General features: G+C 36.9%; 2 protein-coding genes across 2 annotated transcripts; one reads left to right on the forward strand and one right to left on the reverse strand.

Annotated features, from left to right (window-relative positions):
• Nucleotides 1-469: 469 nt before the first annotated feature.
• On the forward strand, nucleotides 470-19,179 carry LOC146001462 (protein O-linked-mannose beta-1,4-N-acetylglucosaminyltransferase 2-like). Its single transcript, XM_083138788.1, has 2 exons — nucleotides 470-546; nucleotides 16,785-19,179. Exon 2 carries the CDS (start codon nucleotides 16,831-16,833, stop codon nucleotides 18,568-18,570), a length of 1,740 nt encoding a protein of 579 aa, XP_082994914.1. The 5' UTR covers nucleotides 470-546; nucleotides 16,785-16,830; the 3' UTR covers nucleotides 18,571-19,179.
• LOC146001451 (uncharacterized) lies at nucleotides 2,230-8,909 on the reverse strand. Its single transcript, XM_083138772.1, has 3 exons — nucleotides 8,881-8,909; nucleotides 6,599-6,711; nucleotides 2,230-2,303 (listed from the first exon to the last, which is right to left on the reverse strand). Exons 1-3 carry the CDS (start codon nucleotides 8,907-8,909, stop codon nucleotides 2,230-2,232), a joined length of 216 nt encoding a protein of 71 aa, XP_082994898.1.
• Nucleotides 19,180-23,050: the final 3,871 nt, after the last annotated feature.

A 23,050-nucleotide genomic window follows, 5' to 3' on the forward strand; every position in this document is an offset into this window, starting at 1 on the left:
CAATATGCACCCATGCATTTATTCTATGTCACCTTGGAATGCTTGCATTTTTAGGCTACATTCCTTAGTTGTTAGGTTAGGCTTCTCAGGTTTAGTTCTCTCGGCATAAATAATACATTTGCAGTGTATTTATAACATAACGTAGCCTAACAACGTAGACATTCATTTCTTGTCTGTGCTGGTAGGCATTATCTGTCTGACGTCGGAACACGAAGTTGGTTGCACGTTGTGTGATAAAGGAAACCGAAGAACGCAGCAGCCGCCAGCAAAGAGGACAGATCGCGCATCCCGCAATTTGTCCCGCATTGGGGATGACCTGTGAAGTGAAGTACGTCATGACGACCAAAAAGTGAACCACAGGCACTGAACTTTTGTGTATATGTAATATTACAATAAAGGTATGATTAAGTGAAATAGATATTTGCTACGCAGCTCTGCGCGGCGTAGGACTAAAGACTGATAACAAATATTGATCACTCAGGATAAGGGCGGTTTTTCAAGGCGAGGATCCGATACGAGAAATTTACCAAAACTACTTGTTCAAATGTATGTACAAGATATATTTTTTATACAAACTAATCGTATTTTATATTAAACGTCACTGTTAATAATGTGCTTATTGTAGTGGTTTCTATTTACTTTTTGTATTGGAAATCGCAGAACAATCCGCGCGTGCCGTTGACCCACTGTTACCCTTCGAGAATTTCATTGATTTTTTTTTTTAATCCAGCGCATGAAAAACACAACTAACTGAGATATTTGAGATCCCAAAATATGGCCCGCGTAAGTAAAAACCTGCCATCTCGGAGTACTTTCTCCGCTTTTTATTAGTAAAAACCGGTTGTATGCACACACAAATAGCTAGAGAGGTAAAAGATCAAACTTCGCACTCCTAACTTAACAAAAACGTCGAATATTGCTGTCAGAACCTAACCTAACGACGTAAATTTATAAATACCAATAAATCTAAGGTAACACTTTACTATACCGGAGACGGATTTCTTGAAATTTACAGGAGAAAGTACTTACGCAAATCATTTTCTGTAGCGTTGTTGATGTTCGGGAATGTAGTTTTGATCCATTTTAATGCGAATGCATGTGGTTTTCTACGAAAATCTATTTCCGACACGCTATTGCTGCTGCTACAACATGATGCGTCGTGAAATTGTTGCCGGGTGTGGAAGATGCCGTGGAATTTGTAATTCCGATGATGTCCGTATATGCTAAATTCATGAAAGGAGTACTAATGGAACCTAACCTAACAGGCATACCTCGTCCCCGTGATGGTTCGTGGGGCTAAGAAATAGACATTATTTTCGTTAGAAATCCATTGTTTCACCTAAAGAAATGTTCTGCAACGCAGAATAGTACGTTATCAATGTAAAAAATTGCAAAATAAATCATTGATAGGTGTCTCCGGTATAGTAAAGTAGTACCAAATCTAACACTCCTAACGATAATTCACTTCTATTTTGCCCTTATTTTACTTCAGTCCTTTATTTTATAATACATTTATGAAACAGTAGGTAACGTCCTGTCTGTTGCTGTTGTGGAATATCGTGTTTGGTGCTATATATTCACTTACGCGAAGCCTTGGGCTGTTCTGCTTCACAATAAGGTAAAAGACATAGTTTATTAAACATTCCTAACTATCATTTCGGCCCAAGTTCCGATTGTTTAATCCCGATTTCATCATGATACACGTATTTTTTGGTAAAACTTCGATAGCATCCCAATAGATTTCTTCATTCTCACACAACAAACTACTTACCGAAATGAGTTACTGTAGCATTTAGAAGTTCTTGATGGTATTTTCTTTCATCAAGAAAAACCGATGTTGTCCGTGAGTGCTAATGGAACCTAACCTCGTAGGCATACCTCGTCACCGTGATGGTTCGTGGGGCTATCGTGAATTTGTGGGCATAACGTCAATGGTTTTTGGAGCTAACATCAATGGTTTGTGCAGCTATCCGTGGATGGTTTTTGGGACTAACGTCAATGGTTTGTGGAACTAACGTCAATGGTTTAATAATTGTTCAAAAATTGAACTTTTTTCGTGAAAAAAGCAAAATAGCACCTTGAAGAATCTTTCGCAATGCAGAATATTTAAGTACAAATATTAAAAATGACGAAATAAACGAGTGAGAGGGGTTGGGTCGCTATCGAAGTTTTACCCATTTTTTCATGCTTCGAATTTTATTTGTGTGTGTTAGCACATACTTCCGAGTTTTAGCGATTACTTAATGCATGTTTGCTGGAGATTGGTTTTTCACTTCTGTATACTTCTTCATTCTCACACGATTCTTCTTTTGCAACCAGCCAATTTGGTTACGGACTGCTGCTGGATATGCCATCTAGGTAACTTTGTGTGGTGCGAAGGAATTTCGAAGGTAGGTTAGGCAAGTCCGTTTTAGTGCTTTCGTGGTTAAGTTAGAAGTGCCAGGTTTAGAGCTTTTAGCAGTACAATAATTTCTAAATGCTTTCAACATCTCATCATGTTGGTGCTGGTCTCTAGCATGACACCCCTGCGAGCCTCAAGTCAGCATTAGTCTGGAATGCCTTGTCGATGTGAAGTGAGGAAATTTGAGTAAGGTACATTTTACATCTTCTTTTCACCGATAAATAGGACTTTTTGGAACTGCAAACAGTGCTAATTGCTTCCAAAAAGCTTCAAATTTACTTTCATAATCATTTTCACTATTCTAGGATACTTTCTCTTCTAAAACAAGCCGTGGCCTTGTTGATGGATAGCACGAATGCTCACATAAGGTACTTTTCTTTTTTCGCTGATAAATTGCACTTTGCGTATCTCCAAACAGTGGTAATTTCTTTCACCAAGGTTGAAATTTATAGCAACAAACAATTCAGCAATACTTCCTTCTTTTTCTTATGAAGCTTTGAAAAAACCGTTAAACATTCGGAATCATTACCAATTTCTGCACTCTAAACATATTATAAAGGTAATTTTTTTTACTATGTGCATTAATGCTTTGGGACTGTTACCACAATTTCACTTCTATTTTGGATTCATAAGGTTTCAGTCCGTGTTTTATTTACTTTATTTTATAATACATTTATGAAACGGTAGGCAATGTTCTGTCAGCCGATGTTGTGGAATGCTATGTTGGGTGCTGTATTCACTTGCGCCAAACCTTCAGGCTCTTCTGCTTCATGCTAAGGTAACAGACATACTTTACTTCACAATAACACATTTCTGCAAGCAAAACAACTGAAAACATTCATAACAATATAATCTTCATAAACTGAAAACATTCTGCTACCTTCATTTGGTGCAAAGGTACATAAACCTTAATCTTAAAACTCAGCTAGCTTATCTACAGGGTAGGGTTCTTTGTAGACAACGAAACCAGACAGGATGCCTTCCAATGGAGACGTTTAAACGAATATATTATTTAAACACAGGATACATGGAGTAAGAATTTTACATGATAAGCTACATTCTTCTATAATTTTCTCGTTTACAGTCAATTTTCATCTCAATATTCTTCCTTCGTAATGGGCAGATCTGGATCGGGACTTCCTTCTCAATGGACGGTCTGGATCTGGACTTCCTTCTCAATATGGAGGATCTGGACTTCCCTCTTAATGGACGTTCTGGATCGGGACTTCCTTCTTGATGGACGGCCTGGATCGGAACTTCCTTCTCAATGGGCGGTCTGGATCTAGACTTCCTTCTTAATATGGAGGATATGGACTTCCTTCTCAATGGACGTTCTGGATAGGGACTTCCTTCTTATCTTCTTTGTAAACTTCCCTCTGGATTTCAATTTATTTAGGTTTTGACTATTTAACGAATTCCTTTATCCTTTTCCAACTTTTTCCTCCAAGCTTTGGGAATAATACTAATATCCTCCCTTGGGGCTGCAATTGGAACGCGCCACCACTAACTAGGTACAACAGAGTGTATACTTGGTGCAGCCGATTGACATGCACATCCAAGTAGGTGCTACAGTTAAACTGCGCAACCAAAAAGTGCTGTGGGGCGTCGATCAGAACGCGCTCGCCACTGATGTAAACAAAATTTCCCCTATAGGAATGGTAAATCAATCAGACAGATGCAATATCTGTTCAAAGACACAAACTTGTATCAGTGCTTTGACTTCCTTAATTTTCATATTAACTTACATGTGATCACTGATTTGATTTATAAAATATATATATTAATTTACTTCTTTCATATTTATTCTTTGTCTTCTTATAATATATTCTATTGTTTTTCATCTTTCCAATTTGCTTTGTTCTTATTTATAAAGTTATTCACATATATTATGCCAATTCTTAACCTTGCACGCCTGGTGCTGCCATCTCTATTCGTCTTTGGCAAACTATTCACATTACTTGGTCCTATTGGGTACGTAACATAATATTCCCCCCGTTGGCCATAAAAAAAAATTCATCGTAAAAATATGAAGATAGAAAATTTTTTCTTCTTCCTAAATTTCTTCTTTTCTTCATCTATTCTTCAATCTTCATAATTTTCATGTTGGATTCACAAAACTCGCTATGTATACACCGCTCTCCTTTTCACAGACTATATTTAGCATTCGCAGCATCTTCGTTTGGCTTCTGTTTCATTGCTTTCTTTTCAGGAACTAGCATGTTTGTTTGTCCTAAAATGCTCTATTCTTATAATTTCTGTAACACTCAACTCTTTTCTTGTCGGAAGATTTCAGTCTTTTTCTGTACATGACAAACATATATTATGGATGGTCTAGGCTCTTCATAAATGAATTACTACGTTTCAAATAGCACATTTTTCGCTTCTTCTGTCTCTTTTTTTCGGGACATTCTTGCGTGCATCATCTTTATCTCATGTATCATCGACATATGCATTATAATTATCTTTCATTTTCTCTATTCATTTCTATAACTCACATGTCTCATAACTTCTTCGTCTTATACACAAGATTCTCATTTTTAATGCACATTTTTCTGCTTCACAATTGCTTTTTCATAGGAACACCTAGCATATTCATTTACATTAATTGTCTTCTCGCCTTCCATTCGTTAACGTAGATCATGTCCAGCCTACTTTTCTCAAACGTTGTTCAACCATTGGCGTTACATATCCAGCTTTTTGGTAAGGTTGAGTCGTCAATGAAACTTATTCCTTGGAGATTCATATCCCCATCAACAGTTCCTATTATATTAATTCCATTTTCTACTGCGATGACTAATTTTATTCTTATCCTTGTCCGATGTCTTCAAGTGAGCTTGTGAGTCTCTTATCTGAATAATCTTTTGGGCTCTATTTAACTTCTCAACATATACTTTCCTCTTCGAACAAAATTTCTGTTTTATCTATATAGATTATTTGATCAATTATAATTTCTCCTATTTACAAATATTTACATATAGTTTACTTCGATTTACAGTTTAACTATATTACTATATTTTCATCTGTTTGCCATTATATCTTGTGCATTTTGGCGATCTTCTTCCACCAATCTATCCGGAAACCTTCTCTCATCGTTAAAGTCTACATTTCTTGGGCCATTGTCTTCCCGTAGTCTGTCTTGTAATCTTCTTCCGTTATTACAATAATTTCTGGCTAATTCTATGGCTTCGTCTCTTTCTACATCCGGAAGTGCATTTCTTCTTTCCATTTCTTCATTGGGCACACTTACTCGGTATTCTCTTTCGTTGTGTTCATATATGTTCCTCCATCGCTGATTTCCTCCTCTTCCGTATCTTCGGAAATTATTTCGGCCTCTCAAGTTTCTCCAATTTCCTCGATATCTATCATCGTTTCTCTCTCTTTCTTCCACAGAGTCTATGTTTCTTTCATATCTTCCATTGTTTCTTCCTACATCTCTTCTTTCTGCACTTGGTCTCTGGTTTCTAACTTCTATTCTTCTTACATCAAATTCCTGTCTCCGGAACTTTGGTTTTGAGCACCCTTCTTCTTCTGATTGTTGCCTCTTTCCATAGAATCTTCCTTCCTTATCGTTCCAGGAATTCTGAGTTTTTGTTAGCACATCTTCGGTTCTTAGATATTCAATCAAATCATCAACTGCTTTTATCTTAACCGCTGCTATAGCTCTCTGTATTCTTAATGGCAATGTTTGGACAACTTGTTTAACCAGCTCCTCTTCACTGCATCCTTCCTTTAGGTTTGTGAAGCTTCTTAGAGTCTCCCATGTATGTTCTTCCAGGCTGTCGACTTTTGACCAATCTACATATCTTCTTTTTAATGCTTCTAGCTGCCTTTCCTTTATGTCCTCACTGCAGTAGTAATTCAGGAATTTTCGGGTGAACTCCTTAAAATTTCTAAATTTGTGCTCATTTAGTTGATACCATCCTGCTGCCGACTGTTCAAAACATGTCTCTATGACGTTCAAAATCATTCCTTCGGGGATCCTCATAAGTCTGACATTTGTTGTTAGTTCCCTTAAAAACTTTCTGGGACATTTATCAGATATATTCCCATTGAATTTTGGAAGATGCTGCAATTCTTGTGGCCTAGGTATCCTTGTCCTATAGTTCTCGTCTCTCGGGAATTCATTTTCCAATATGTCTAAGAGCCTTTCATTATTACTTCCATCTTCGCTATTCTTCCATTTCCTTTTCTTGTGACCTCCCGCTATTCTATATCTCTTATGCGTCTCTTCTTCCTCTGTCGTCGATTCATCGCTTGAACTCTCTTCTCTCAGCTCTTTCTTAACCTTTGTTTCTTCACTTTCTCGAAACCTAGGATTTGTGTTTCCTTCTTTGATGAATAGCTTTCCTAACTTTCTTTCCACTTCTTCTACTTTCTTTTTTGTCTTCTCTATCTTTGACACTGCCCCATTTAATTTTCTGTCTAATTCCTTTCCTTTCTTATCTGCTGCATTAATTTTATTTTGATTTTCCGCAATGTCCTTCTCCATACTGCTAGTTTTTTCTTGAACTTCTTGCAGTTCCCGTGTACTTACTTCTCTCAGTTTTAGAACTTCCTTTTCCATTCTATTGCGTGTTTCCCAGCTTCTATCTTCCATTAGGACCTTTGCTTCTTCTATCTTGCTTTCATTTGCATCTACTCTAGAAGATACTGCTTCTATTTGCGGTTTATTTTCAACAATTTTTCTTTCCATACTGTTGGTTCTATGTATATTCTCCTCTCTAAGTTTTGAAACTTCTTCCTCGATCGTCCTACTTATATCCACGCTTTTGTTTTCAATTAGCAGTGTTGTTTCTTCTATCTTCTTTTCCAATGATCTTCTATTTTCTTCACATGTCTCTGTTATTATCTCGTACCTTTTCTTGCTTTCATTTCTTACTTCTTCTAATTTTCTACTATTTTCATCGAGCCTTTCTTTCACTTCCTTGTTATTTTCTTCTAACTTTTCTTTTACTTCTCTGTTATTTTCTTCCAACTTTTCTTTTACTTCTCTGTTATTTTCTTCTGCCTTCCTATTACTTTCTTCAATCTTCTTCAGTTCTCTGTTATTTTCATTTATCTGCATTGACAGCTTTTGGAACATTTCCATCAAGTTTATTTCTTCTGTCTTCTTCTGCTTTTCTTTTAGCTTTTCCTTCTTGCATTCCTTACATGTATAATATTCTTCCCTTTTACTTATTGATATGTATTTCTCCTTTCTTATTCCTTCGCACGTCCAATGTTTCATTTCCTTACGTGTGACACAGAAAATAATTTCTTCCTTGTTTCCTTCCTCTCCGCAACAAATGAAAGTTTCCCTTTTTTCTCCGTCTTCCTTCATTGTAGCTTCCCCATTCTCATTTCCATCTTTATCCTTTTCCTCCATTTTCAATTATTCTTTCTCTCTTCGCTGTCTGGTTCCTAATTCTCTAGCCCCACGTTGGGCGCCATTTATTTATGCTACCTTCATTTGGTGCAAAGGTACACAAACCTTAATCTTAAAACTCAGCTAGCTTATCTACAGGGTAGGGTTCTTTGTAGACAACGAAACCAGACAGGATGCCTTCCAATGGAGACGTTTAAACGAATATATTATTTAAACACAGGATACATGGAGTAAGAATTTTACATGATAAGCTACATTCTTCTATAATTTTCTCGTTTACAGTCAATTTTCATCTCAATATTCTTCCTTCGTAATGGGCAGATCTGGATCGGGACTTCCTTCTCAATGGACGGTCTGGATCTGGACTTCCTTCTCAATATGGAGGATCTGGACTTCCCTCTTAATGGACGTTCTGGATCGGGACTTCCTTCTTGATGGACGGCCTGGATCGGAACTTCCTTCTCAATGGGCAGTCTGGATCTAGACTTCCTTCTTAATATGGAGGATATGGACTTCCTTCTCAATGGACGTTCTGGATAGGGACTTCCTTCTTATCTTCTTTGTAAACTTCCCTCTGGATTTCAATTTATTTAGGTTTTGACTATTTAACGAATTCCTTTATCCTTTTCCAACTTTTTCCTCCAAGCTTTGGGAATAATACTAATATCCTCCCTTGGGGCTGCAATTGGAACGTGCCACCACTAACTAGGTACAACAGAGTGTATACTTGGTGCAGCCGATTGACATGCGCATCCAAGTAGGTGCTACAGTTAAACTGCGCAACCAAAAAGTGCTGTGGGGCGTCGATCAGAACGCGCTCGCCACTGATGTAAACAAAATTTCCCCTATAGGAATGGTAAATCAATCATACAGATGCAATATCTGTTCAAAGACACAAACTTGTAGAGCCAGCGTATTTTCGGAACAGCTATGAGGTTTTCTTATGTACAAGCTCGAAGCGAGCCCCCTACAGCTGTGGGGGAGGAGAAACAAGTGATGTTAGCGCGCCTTGTGCAGTGTTGCAAGTAAACGAAGGAACGGCGGCTGACAGTGACACAAAGCAGACATCTGACTAGAAAGGCACACGCAAAACAATTTAATTTAATAAACTTACCTTGTGTATTGTAATGCCGCAAATGTCATGATGAAACAAAGTTGTTTTTATTCCAACTGCTCAATACCATCAAGCTCGGAATCCGAATCTGTCATGTCGCACAAATCCTCACCGGCACTTGAAACAGAGTCGTCTGCACTGCTACTGCTGTCACCAACACTGAAAATGAGACGTTCAATTTCCGGTTCCAGCAAACCTTCCAAACGAATGTATTCTTCCTCAGCGTTTTTGACATTGCAGCAACAGGGCTCCCATTCCTTCTCGCCAATTTCGGCAAACACTTCCTTGCACAGTTCCCAGACGTCGTTCAATTTGAAGGTGACATTGCGATTGGCAACCTTTTGTTTACATATCCCCCAAATTTTCTCAATTGGGTTCAAGTCGGGATGATATGCGGGCAAACGAAGGACAGTGTGACCATGCTCACTCATTATGTCATCTATAACGTAAGACTTTATTTTTGGTTTGTGTAGTTTTATGAGACTGTACAGTTCAGGTTTAAACATATCATTAGTAAAAGGTATCCCGTTTTTCAATAACCAGTCTTCCATTTCACTTTTTCTACTATTAGAGGATGGGCTTCTTTCTTTCTGGACATTGTGATATGATGCATTGTCAATTACTAATACTGAATTTGGTGGTAAATTTGGTAATAACATTTCCCGTATCCATCGCGTGTAATTGTTGGAATTCATTTCTGTATGATAATCACCAGTTTTTTGACTAGACTTGAATATCAAAAGGGCGTTCGGGATAAAGCCATTGTGGGTGCCTGCATGAACAATAATCAGGCGTTGCCCTTTAGATACTGGTGATTTTAGGTCCTGAACAGTGTCGTCACACCATGCTTTGGATGTTGTGTGAGAGCTGTGGATGTATGTTTCGTCGGAATAAATAATAGGACGCTCTTCCCTTCGATATCTACAAATTGCACGCAGAAAACTTATTCTCGCATTGCGAATATCATTTCTTTCAATAAGTATCCGCCTATTACTCTGCACTTTCTTCCACCTGAACCCGAGTTTTCTAAAAATCTTTAACAAACTAGACGCCTGCCCTTTAAACCCTATTGAAGTCTTGAATTTAGCGAGCACAGATTTTACTGTAGGCACTTGGTTGTCTGTGGTATAAAATTCGTTTATTGTCCTTCGAACAACGCACATATCGAAATCGTCAATATTTGTACATGGTCGCGGTCGGTTTTTATTTCTACGTGGCGTGCTATATGACGAGGATGTTCCCGCATTAACCTGTGAACTTTCCTTTTTAATTGATTTTATTGTATTTACAGAGACACCAGTCGCAGTACAAACACGGTCCATCACTTTCTTCAGAGGCAACTTCAGATCCTTTTGGTCGGCTTCCTCCTGCATAAATTTCAATACGTTCGCGACAACTTCACGCGTTTGTCCCTTAAGTGTCCTATGATATATTTTGGAGTGTGTAGGAGGCATATTCTTCACGTGAAACGTAATAGCACTTCTACCCGGTCTTCAACAAAAGATTGTAGAAAACAACAATAGCCCGGCAAGAACGCGAAACTCAAACACCCGATCCTATCACCTCGACTTTACACGCACAAGTGATTTCTGAGCATTCTTTCTGCGCAACTTGCTACGTCATCGCATCCACGAGTAGAATTTTAGGCTCGCTAACTAGTGAAGTGAAAGATCTCGTAGCTGTTCCGAAAATACGTTGGCTCTATCAGTGCTTTGACTTCCTCAATTTTCATATTAACTTACATGTGATCACTGATTTGATTTATAAAATATATATATATTAATTTACTTCTTTCATATTTATTCTTTGTCTTCTTATAATATATTCTATTGTTTTTCATCTTTCCAATTTGCTTTGTTCTTATTTATAAAGTTATTCACATATATTATGCCAATTCTTAACCTTGCACGCCTGGTGCTGCCATCTCTATTCGTCTGTGGCAAACGGTAACAGTTTCATGCATCGGAGACACATTTCTTCAATTTTACACAAGAAACTACTTACGGAAATGAGTTTCTCCAAGGTTTATAACCTCCGTCGATATATATTCTTCCTAGAACTTCATCCTACAATGCAGCAGAACAATAAATAATCACTTTTCATGTAATAATATTGCGCATTTTGTGAAAATCGACAACATTATGCCGTTGTTTCCAAGATGTACCTGCAGATGGCTCTAGCGTCGGAAGTCACGCGATCTCGCTAGTGGAATCAGGGTTTCCAAACGCGCGTTTCTCGAAGAAAATCGCGCGTTTTTTTGTCGAGAAAGGAAAATGGTTTTTCGATGAATTTAGGGGTGAAATGGGTGCTAATGGAACCTAACCTAACAGGCCTAACCTAACCTCGTGTGAATGGTTCGTGGGGCTACCCGTGGATGGTTTTTGGGGCTAACGTCAATGGTTTGTGGGGTTACCCGTGGATGGTTTTTGGGGCTAACGTCAATGGTTTGTGGGGCTACCCGTGGATGGTTTTTGGGGTTAACGTCAATGGTTTGTGGGGCTACCCGTGCATGGTTTTTGGGGCTAACGTCAATGGTTTGTGGGGCTACCCGTGGATGGTTTTTGGGGCTTTTTTACAACTTTCATACACAATAGAGTTGGAAACATTGATATTCGAAAACAAAAGAAGCGTTACAATTCGCAAAGCAAGCGATATCGCACCGTGACGTGCTTTCCGTAGCATTAAGGAAAATGGTTTATTTTAGCAGAAAAAGTGTTTGTTTTCGTGCAAAAAGCATATTGGCACCTTCCACTATGTTCCGCAATACATAATTGGTAAGTACAAACCACGAGAAAGATAAAATATCGGATTTAAATGTGTCTCCGATGCATGAAACTGTTAATGTGGCAAACTATTCACATTACTTGGTCCTATTGGGTACGTAACAATTCATGAACAACATAATCTTCATAAACCATGCAAAATATTTTTACTTCCTTTAGAGGGTACAGACGGTCAAGGATATCCAAAGTCTGTTTTAACAGACTTATTAGGTGCTTATTACTAAAAATACAGAAAATTTGGTAACAGTTTCATACATCGGAGACACATTTCTTCAATTGTACACAAGAAACTACTTACAGAAATGAGTTCCTGCAAGGTTTACAACGTTCGTCGAGGTCATCGTGGAATATATTTGAACGGGAAATCATATATTTTTCAAGAGAAATATCTCACCGATGCACAATTTCCATTGCTTTCATTTGTTTGCTCTACGCCAGCCGGATGCTGCGTACGTTTGATGACATAAACCCGTCAGTGTTTCAAACCCCTTTTTTTTACTATGCTTGCCTAACTTAACCAAACCTAACCTAACCTTATCGGAAATGGTTCGTGGGGCTATCGGTCAGCTACCGTGCATAATGGTTCATGGGGCTATCTGTGAATGGTTTGTGGAGCTATCCGTGTATGGTTCGTGGGGCTATCCGTCATCTACCCGTGCATAATGTATAATTTCCACCGGTGACGAACACGATGGTAGATATTTTTCGGTGAAGAAGGTTGAAACACTGCATACCCACAACGTGAGTCAAGATGTGCCTGCCATATTATGTGTTCCGGAAGCGAAGAAAGGAATAAAAAAAAAAGCACTAAGAATGTTAAAAATTGTGTTTGTTTTCATGTAAAAAGCATAATGACACCTTGAACTATGTTCTGCAATACACAATTGATGTAAAAAGCATAATGGCACCTTGAACTATGTTCCGCAATACACAATTGGTAAGTACGAACCATGCGAAACACAAAATATGCGATTTTAATGTGTTTCCGATCTATGAAACTGTTACCCAAAATTTACATAATGCAGAATTTTGTTACAAAACAAGGAAAATAAATGTGTACATTGTTTAATGTTTATTCCACAATGCTAAATTATGAACATTTACCTTCGGCCTAACATTTTCTTTGTAATACTCATGTATGTATTAAGCCATTGATCCCAGCAATACTGAATATGCAAGAAGCAAAGAGACCAGCGTATATGAGCTTTCAACCACACTTCATGGATTGACACATTTGTTCCAAGGTGTCAACTCTGTGTCCTTCATCCCACAATATGTGTGGATGTTTCTTTGAAGAACTGCAAACCCTTTTACTGGCATGCATGCTTGATAGAAGTGTTACAAGCTTAGTTTGCAAATTGAATGAAACAAGAGTAGGGTCATTTCATGTGAAATCACCCAGAGAAGGTTGCTTCATAGTCAAGGATTTGTTTCAATTTTTTTATATACTGATAGATTCTCGGTCCAATATGACAAATATGTAATGTTAGACTTGTCCAATAAATATTTTGAAAGTTTCAAATTTTTGAAAATTTTAAAGATTTTCATAACTTGGGTGGACGAACGAACACACCATGTGACACAAAACATGTTATATCTCTGAAACTATGTGGAGTATTGTGATGAGGTATTGTTGGAGAGGAAAAGGACAGTCCTAACAGAAAATGACTACATTATCACTCTTACCTATGCAGAAAGTAGAAAAATCTATAAATAAAGTAATATGTTGTGATGAAGAAGACACTGAACTTTGGGTAATTGTTTGATAGGGAGTCCCAGGTTTTACCACAATGAAAATTGTTCCACAGCATAATCAATACATGTCAAACATAATATTCAAAAATCAGGAAGGTAATATTGTTCCTGAAAAATATCACAGGTTTCAGTATAGGGTGTGTAAACCAATTTTCCACTGGCATACAGCTATATTTTTGAAAAATGGCCCTAAAACACTCACAAATTACCACTAATATGAGTGCACATAATATTGTTACAAATGTTGAATAAGTGGGAGAAGCATTACTATGATGTTCATCCACTTTAAGTTCATAGAAATTGTTCTAAGACCAGAGTTTTTGTCCAGAATGCATATGGGTCAGTCCATACCGAACGGTCCAGCACTGGATGCTTGACCACTTTTAACATTTTCAATATTTTTGTTGTTCTAACACCTATGCAGGGGTAGTTCAAAGCAGGCATTAATTTTTGTAAAACTTTGACTTTGTTTAAGAATAGTGGCCATTTTTTGTTTCATGACTTTTGGTCTTTGCAAACAGGTGTGATAATTATAACTCAGCTAAGAGAAATGATAGAAAGCTATGCTAAACAACATTGTTTTCAGTACATTTCAAGCTTCATTTTATGTTCTGTGCCTTTTTCACAATCTCTATAATAAAAATAGCTGAAACTTAAGGCCAAAATTGATGATTAATTTTGAACAAAAATCAAAGTTTAAGATTTTATTAGTAGGGAAGTAATATAATATCAGAGCTATATATTTTTAAGATAAAACATATACATCCAACTTTTTGACAGAAAATATTTGAGCTCTGTTACTGGTTTCATCTTTTAGTTAGCTCTTTGAAAATGCTCGAATTTTTTTAGGTCTGCCAACAGAGATATGGGGGCTCAATTTTTTTTTAAAAAATGAAAATCGAAAATCTTCACTTATTATTTATTTTGCGTTAGCCATATAAAATGTAATTAAATGTAATTGTAACTTTAGATGTAATCGTTGAATTTTTATATATTTTGTTCTGTTGTTCTGTTCACAGAATTTCAATTTTCAATTAGCTTGTAAGGTTATATCCCACAATTTAGTTTCATTATTATTGTAATACCTCTGTGTTAATTTTTGTCGTATACTCTAATAATTAAATTCTTTGCACAATTGTTATTTAATGCAAATTGTATATTACGTCATTCATATTTCTTGTGGACTATCTTTATTATGATCTTGGTAATGTAATGGTGGCATCCAATATTGAACACTGTAATTGGGCATGCACCTGTTGTGTTTCAATTAAATAAATAAAACACGTAAATAAAATAAACTTATTGTACGAGGCAGATTCATAATGACAAGAACTAACTTGTAACCGACAGACGAGGTGGAGAATTGGCCACCGAGAATAATCCTCCAGGGCAACCATTTATAGACACCATATGATTTAACAGACTACACACTACCCTGAAGACGGAAGCAGATTCAGCCTCCAAAACGTTGGTATTTTAAAAAAGCCCAAAAAGTAAGAATGAATAAATCACCACTGGTCAGCTACAAAGAACAAAAACTAACGTTTAAATTTTTCATTTTTCGAAACATTTGTTAAGGAGGATTCTCAAAATCGGTCTTCATGAAATTGAGAAAAATAACTTGTGACTCAAAGAGAGTGAAGATAATTAATATTAACATGTTGTGTGTTTTATGCTGACTCAGTTATAGAATAGTTATTTGATAATCTACATAGGCATCCCATCACCATTATACTCATTTTAACGTGTATTGCTCTCTGATTCGGGGGGTGTAAGGGGTGCATCTTCCACGTAGTGCACTCAATAGTCAACCTCACTTCCACGTAGTGCATCCTGGACTAAAGACTAACGAGGCTCTGGCGACTGGCACTATGGCCAGTATAATTTTGTGTGTGTTCTCCTGGTTTTTGTCCTTATATGTGCTGAGTGCCCATTTACAGCCTCAGCTTTTAACAGAAGTCAGAACATTTTAAATTTTTAAGTTATGCAACGTTCGAGTTGTTATTTGTAATGGTAAGGGGCTGGCCCCCGTATAATGTGACGGGAGCAAAATAGCCTGAGTGCTGACGCTCCCAAAATTTTAAATTCAATTCAATTCTCTGATTCGGGACTGGTTGTAACTGTTTGCATACATGTGATTTACCGCCGCACAAGCTGTCATTCTTCAATCTTGTCACAAACTACTGGAGCTGGATGCATTGTTTGGACACAAGGACAACACCCAACCTGCCTGTTAATGACCTACAAGGGGGTTGAAAAGCCACTCGCTGAAAATTCTGAGACACATCGAGGCACTCGGATCCTATTTTAACATCCATTTGAGGTTTCTATATGCTGCGTAGACACTCGCTCTCCAGTTCCTCACAGCCACTAGTTGCCTTTGTTTCTCCTTTTCAGAGGCAAATTCATCCTTAAAGCCTGCGCAGAAATTAGCATAATTTACTAAGTTGTCCATATTACCAGCGAACCAATGGCCAGCTTTGCCAGTGAAAACCCTGGATAACAATTCCAACCTATCGTGGTCAGGCACTTGCATTAGATCAAAACTGACATTTAACTCATGCATATATCTTTTGGCTGATTGGACTTCAATATCACCTTTGAACTTTGGAATGTCTGTGAATAAATTTAATTAGTTCTATTGTGATAATCACTTGGGAGCTGGAAAAAGACATTCAGAGTACCCTCTGTGTGTTTGTACAGGGTGTCTAAAAAGTCCCACACCATAGGCAAAACCAATGTGCTCTCTGTTGAGTTCCACACATGTTTGTGTGGCCTTCCTGACCAGGGCAAATCCGCAACAGAACCCATCCTTTTAAATTTCTCCAGCAATCGTGCAACTGTGGTGTGGGATACTGGTTATCGTTGTCATCCAGGATGGCATTGCTTGAACTCACTGACAACATCTCGGTGTGAGTAACTTCATGCCCACACAGTAATATTATTTCCACACGTTCGTCCTGCGACAGCATCATTCCCTATAAGAGAACGGAGAGAGAGAGAGAGAGAAAAAAAAATTGCCTATGGTGTGGGACTTTTCGGACACCCTCTATGTGTATGTATATACACACACTCATATACATAACTTTTGTCAATTGTAACACTGTTAAGCCTTTTTTCCATGTTAATAAAATATTAGAATGCTGACCAAGGCAAATTTTTGTAGTATAAAAATGTAACGTTTCAACCCTCTAACAGGGTCTTCTTCAGATGAATATTCACAATAAATTCATGTATTTACATTTTTATATATATTTTTTATACTATAAAAGTTCGCCTTGGTCAGTATTTTAATGTTTTATTAGCTTTTGTCAGTTTCTTAATTAATTTAAACATCACTTATATTTTTTATTCTCTTTATTTCAGATTCGACTTTATTCACAATGTACAACTTACTCTTCAGCTAGAAACAATGAGTGAATATACAAATAGTGCATTATGGTTTGTATGCTCATTATTTGTTAGTTTTTTATTTACGCACTATGCATTTTATAAGTATTTAGGAATATATGAAGAAATATCAATGACATATCAACATAAGAACAAAAGTGTGCCATATTTTAATTCTTCATCTTCTGTTTGGTGTAATGCTGATAAGAGTGAACATAAAACATGTAAATTTCAAAATATATGTTATTCTCCACCAACTTCACAATTTTTGTTTATCTTAACAAGTGAATCGGTAATATCTGGTATTGAAAATGCTGATGACTTGAAAACAATAGAAATGTCGTCAGTAGCTAACCATACACAGTTTTTTATGTCACTTGCAATTGTGACACGTAACAGTACACTTTTAAAAGGAAAGGTGATGCTGCACAAATCAGTATTCATAATTTCTCGCTTTAAACCTGATAATATAATGCATGTTTTTCATGATGATTTAATACCATTGTATTTTACATATTCTCATCTTTGTGCAGGAGATGTTAACGAATGTGTCAAACAAAATAGGTTAGTGTACATAGATACAAGTCATTTGGATCCTTTCGCAGATCTGTATAGAATATTTTCCAATTCGGACCCCTTGTATCTTTCACAGCAGCTTGAAGATGTTACAATATGTTTTGATGAAGCATATGTTGGTGTCCTTAGAAATACCTTGTGGTTTCAGTATGGGTTTGGTTCACCACAAGGTCCAATAAATAATAATTACTTTGTTCCAAATGTGGTCAAGTCATTTTCACAATATATAATAAAGGAGCTTAATATAACTCCATCTAATCATGGAAGGAATAAAGCGTGTGGAACATTGTTTAGCAGGAAGAACACACGAAAAATTATGAATGAAGATTATTTAATTGGTGCAATGAGAAGTGCATATAATTCAGTATACTCTGGTCAGAAAGATTTTAATGTTATTGTTGTCGACTTTTCAAGTGATAGTTTAAAATCAATTATATCAATATTATTATCCTGTAATTTTATCGTTGGAATGCATGGTGCTGGAATGGTACTATCAATATTTTTACAACCAGGCTCTCTACTTGTTGAACTTTTCCCATATGGAATTGACCCAGAGAATGTTTCTTTCCTGAAGGCTTTGTACAGTAAATCAGAATATGGTTTATTCTATCATTCATGGAGGAATGTGAACGTAAAGAACAGTGTTGTTCATCCAGAGGCCGACCCATTGTTAGGTGGTATAGTGCATTTGCCAAAAGAGGAACAAGAGAAAATTTTAAAAACTACCAATATACCTGCCGTATATTGTTGTCATGATCCTGCATACTTATATCGAATGTTTCAGGATACAATTGTAGATGACAGTATTGTAGAAGTATTTGAACATGGTTTGAGAAGTCAAAAGCATTTTTCTTCAACGCTTTATGAAATTAATGAAACTCAACTTGCATTACAGAAGTGGTTCTTTCCATCACGTGTGGCTCATATTACTTGCCATAACTTAGAGAGAGATAATTTAGTTGCAGTTCAGTGGGTGCCGTCAGTAAATAGTGATATAGCAAGTGATTTATATTATGAAGTAGTTGTTAAGATTGATGGTGATTTTGAACAGCTTTTTAAAGTTCGCAAACCGAAAGTTATGTTTGAACTTCCACCGATCTCGGGACAAAAAATATTGAAGGTTTGGGTTCAAAGTGTTGTGGGTAAGAGAAAGAGTTCTGACGAATATCATGAGTGTGTACTGTAGTATGTTCTCAAATTTTTGAACATGTTATGTTTGTGCAATTAAAGTGTGTTTAGTAAAGAAAGAATTGTGTTTACTTGTAAGCTTTCTAGCCAGGGCTGATACCATTGTATTCTTATCTACTGATAATCCCAGGTTCGAATCCCAGCCTGTGCATGGGTGTTCTTTCACCAAATTCATCATATCATCCTCATCTTTGCAATTATCCAAAAGTGGCAGACAAGTGAAGTAAAAAAAACAAATCAATCAAATAGTAGAAATATTGATTGCAATTCATTCACTAATGCTGGCAGATACATTTCCAGAGTTTGGTATTTCACAGAGTTTGCAAAAATTGCCTGCAACAGTTTCTCAGAGTCTAATCATCCTTTAAATTGTGCAAAGTTTGAAAATCTTAATTTATTTTGCATTAATTTTGTGTTAAAGATGGATTTTAATGCTATTTTAATATTTTAATGTATTTCTTGAATATGTTAAAGCAAAACTGATAAATTGATGCATGTATTTGCAGTGGAATACTTGTATATTAATATTACTCAATATCCTGAACAACTTTCTTTAATTGTTACGATTTTCGAGCATCGGTGTGTGTATTGGTATCAAAGTGATATCGGCTCTATGCCATTTCTAACATGTCCTTTCATTAATTAAATAGAATGCTATAATTCATCCAGGTTTGAAATTACACAGCAATTTTTTTTCAGAACTATTTTAAACAATATGTTCTATTATAACTTACTGAAACTTGTGGCTGAGCCAGGTATAGAACTGGGTTTTTGACACACTACAACTTTTCAGTGATTTGGTTTATTTTACTTCACTTTTCTGCCACGTTTGGCTAATTGCGAAGAAGAGAATGGGTGATGATATGATGAAATGATGAATGGACAATGACAAAGAACACCAGTGCCCAAGGTAGGATTCGAACCCAGGACACCTGCCATCATAGCACACTGTGCTAACCTTTCTGCCTTGGATGCCAGCATAACTTTTCAGTAAGTTATAATATGTCCCCTGTGTGCTAAAGGTATTTCATGTAACTAGTTCCCTGAATTGCAGAGAGATGGCATTTGTAAACTTACACAGAGATCTGAGTTATAGTTGTGGAGAGGACAGAAGCTGGTTTGATAGCTCAGTGGCAGAACATTGGCACAGAATGCCAATCACGAAAAGCAAAAAACCTACTAATCCTATTTTGTCAAGGTTGTTTGACTTCACAGGAGCAGACACTGCAAAAAATGAGATATCGTCAGCTCTAATTTTTCCATTTTTCTAAGTGAGAAACTATCTTATTGTTGTCATTACACATAGGAGCTTTGTGCATAAAAGCCAACATCAGATTTTTCACTTTAAAATTCCATAGTGTGTTCCAATGAATAATAATTGTAATTCTACAACAATAACTATAACACCATTAAGCCTTGTTTCCATGATTATGAAAAACTAAATATGCTGACCAAGGCAGTGAAGTGAAATCTAAAGAATGTCAGTGTGTGTGTACATAGGAGAAACGAAAAAAAGGCTGAAAGACAGGTTGAAACAACATAGGGATGATGTACGACTTAAGAGAGAGAGAAATGCAATATTTAAAGACACGAGAGAAACAGGACATGACATAGAGTGGGATGAGGCTAAGCAGATAGGAAGGGAGAAGAGAATGCTAGTGAGAAAATGGAAGGAAGCCAATGAAATAGAGAAGAAAGGTGAAGAAGACACAATGAACTGGAATGGGGGACTGAAGTTAAACAAAGAATGGAAGAAGATGTTAGAAAGAGTGGAAAGGACAAGAGAGAAAGAGGAGAGGGGAAGGAAGAAAAATGAAGGGAAAAGAGCGTGAGATTAAAAGTCCAACCACATTCTATATGGAAGTAATTGTGTTTAGCCTTTTAGGTGAAAGTAAAGTTGACAAGTGAAAGTCACCTGCTAGAAAGTTCCAAACAACTTTCTAAATAGTCTGGAGGGAGTAATGTTTGTAATGTTTTGTGCCCTGTTTTTGTATCTTGTTACTTTTGTACTTGATACAGAGTCTGAAGGAGACCTTGCTAGAAGGTTGAAACGTTACGTTTAGTTTATGTTTTTAATAAAATAAATTACTGCCTTGGTCAGCATATTTAGTTTTTTAACAATAACTATTATAAACTTATAAACTAATAAAAATAAGCAAGTTTTATTCCTATTATTATTATTATTATTGTATCTATGGGAAGGTCCACCAGACAAGTGAATATCCAGCACAACTCTTTTTCATATATATTACACATAGTTACTCTACTGAAATACATAATTATTATATTTTGTTATTTTCTTTTACATACCTTTTATAAGAAACGGTCTTGAAAGTTAGGGGATTTTTTTTGTTATAAGTCGGCGGTGCACACTGGTGCACCGTAGCTACCTTACAGGGGCACCGCGAAATGTTCCAATATTTTCACTGACATGACACTTATTCCAAACATGTGCTTATTTAGTACTGTTTACATATAAAACGTTTCTGAATTTGAAATATGTGTTGTTTTTTTTTAACTGAAGGCAAGCAACCTAATAACACTAAACTGAGCGTTGCAAGTGTTATATAGACGTACATTTTGACTTGGGTGCCACGGAAAAATCTTGAAACACTAAGGGCACCATGAAATGATAAAGTTTGGGAACTTCTGTTTAAGTTAATGTAAGACCTCTCACATAAAAATCTAATTTTGAAAACACTAGAGCCATTTATTCTTTGGATTATGTGGCAGAATATGATCCTTGCATTTTACACTCAATTTTTATTATCTCTGACATGCTTTACTTGGGTTTTTCTGTTGGAACTGAAATTTATTTCTGCATTAACAATAAAAAATAACAGCCTTTCTGCTTTCCTTTAACTTGAAATGAATAGTGGCAATATCTACAGGGAAGGGGTTGGGGCTCAGCAGACCAGTTTTATCCCTTCCCCCCTGCTCCCGATGCCCATGTGCATTTACTTCACTTTGAACAACAGACAATTGATGTGTTTTTTTTTGGGGGGGGGCTTAAGAAAAGTGCAAAAAGACACTGTAACATTTTTTGAGAAGGTAAACTTATTACGTTGCAAAATTCTACCACTACTAATAATAATATGAGTCGTGGTAGCTCAGTCGTTAGGGCATCTGACTACCATGGGGGGAGACCCGGATTCAATCCCTGGCAAGGAAGAACAGGGATTTTTTCAACCTGCTCAAGCAGCTCTAGCGCCCACCCAGCATCATATAAAGTGGGTACCTGGAGCAAACTCTAGGGGGTAAAAGTGGCTAGGGGCTTGGTGCTTATCACATCACTCCCATGTGTGGGGCCCTAACTCTACATCCCTATACAACTTCATGGCATTATGCAAAGCACAGGGGAGCACTTTTTACTATGTACTACTAGTAATAATAATTTTAGATTAGGAATGATTGCTAGCAGGGGTCCCCTTAACCCCCAAGACCTATGATGCACTCCCCCCCCCAAAAAAGTAGAACATTCACCCCACTGCTCCCTTTGTGTGGAATTGTTTACTCAATTTATTTTGGTCAGACTAAATTCGTGGAATACAATACAGACATATTTAAGTAAAACTATCAAATGCTGACCAAGGCAACATTTTTTGTAGAAAAAATTATACAATAAAATGTAACGTTTCCACCCTCTAACATAGTCTTCTTCAGACCAATCTATTGTGAATATTCGTCTGAAGAAGACCATGTTAGAGGGTGCAAACGGTACCTTTTCAGTGTATATATTTTTTATACTGTCAGTATTGTAATGTTTTACTCTTATAGTAGTGAGAAAAATAAATATAACAGAATCAAAAATAAAATTGGCTTCAATAGCATGTAACCTCCAGTGCCCAGCACCCCATTTTTGGGCAGTGTTTTTCTCATATAAAATGTCAAAAAAATAAATTCTCACTTTTTGTGTCATCATTAACTCAACACATGGTGAGTGTTGTCAATACAAACAAATTTTGGACTAAAAAAGTTAGTCATATATGGGTTAAAAGACTAAAGAAAGAAAAAGCATGCCTCACTTTCATGTTTGCTAACATAAAACGTACAGAATTGCTCAGACTCACACCATTGTTAATGTACTGAATCATATTCTTAACATTTTGTCTGCTTGTCTAATCTTGTATTAATGGGAACAGCACCCCCCCTTCCTTTCCAAACCAATTCTAAAGGCATAAGAGGTTGTGTTTCTTTTCAACCCCACCGCCGCGATCACCACACGTAGGTAGAACAACTGTACATGATAACCATAACTAAAAATCAATACCCCATCTAGTGGTTGCAGGACCTTGTATTTGGTGGTGGGGCTTGCATGCTCTGATGATCCCCTAGGCTCTACTGGCGGTAGCATAGCTTCTGGCAGGGTCTCCCATGCCAGGCATGCTAGCAGGTAAAGAGCCAGACTAAGAAGCAACGGCTCCAAAGGCGGAAGAAGATGGATGGTCATCTCAATGACTGAGGAGGCGGAGGAACCA

Source organism: Lepisma saccharinum, chromosome 17 (genome assembly GCF_977018435.1).
Source record: "Lepisma saccharinum chromosome 17, izLepSacc3.1, whole genome shotgun sequence".
NCBI classification, from domain to species: domain Eukaryota; kingdom Metazoa; phylum Arthropoda; class Insecta; order Zygentoma; family Lepismatidae; genus Lepisma; species Lepisma saccharinum.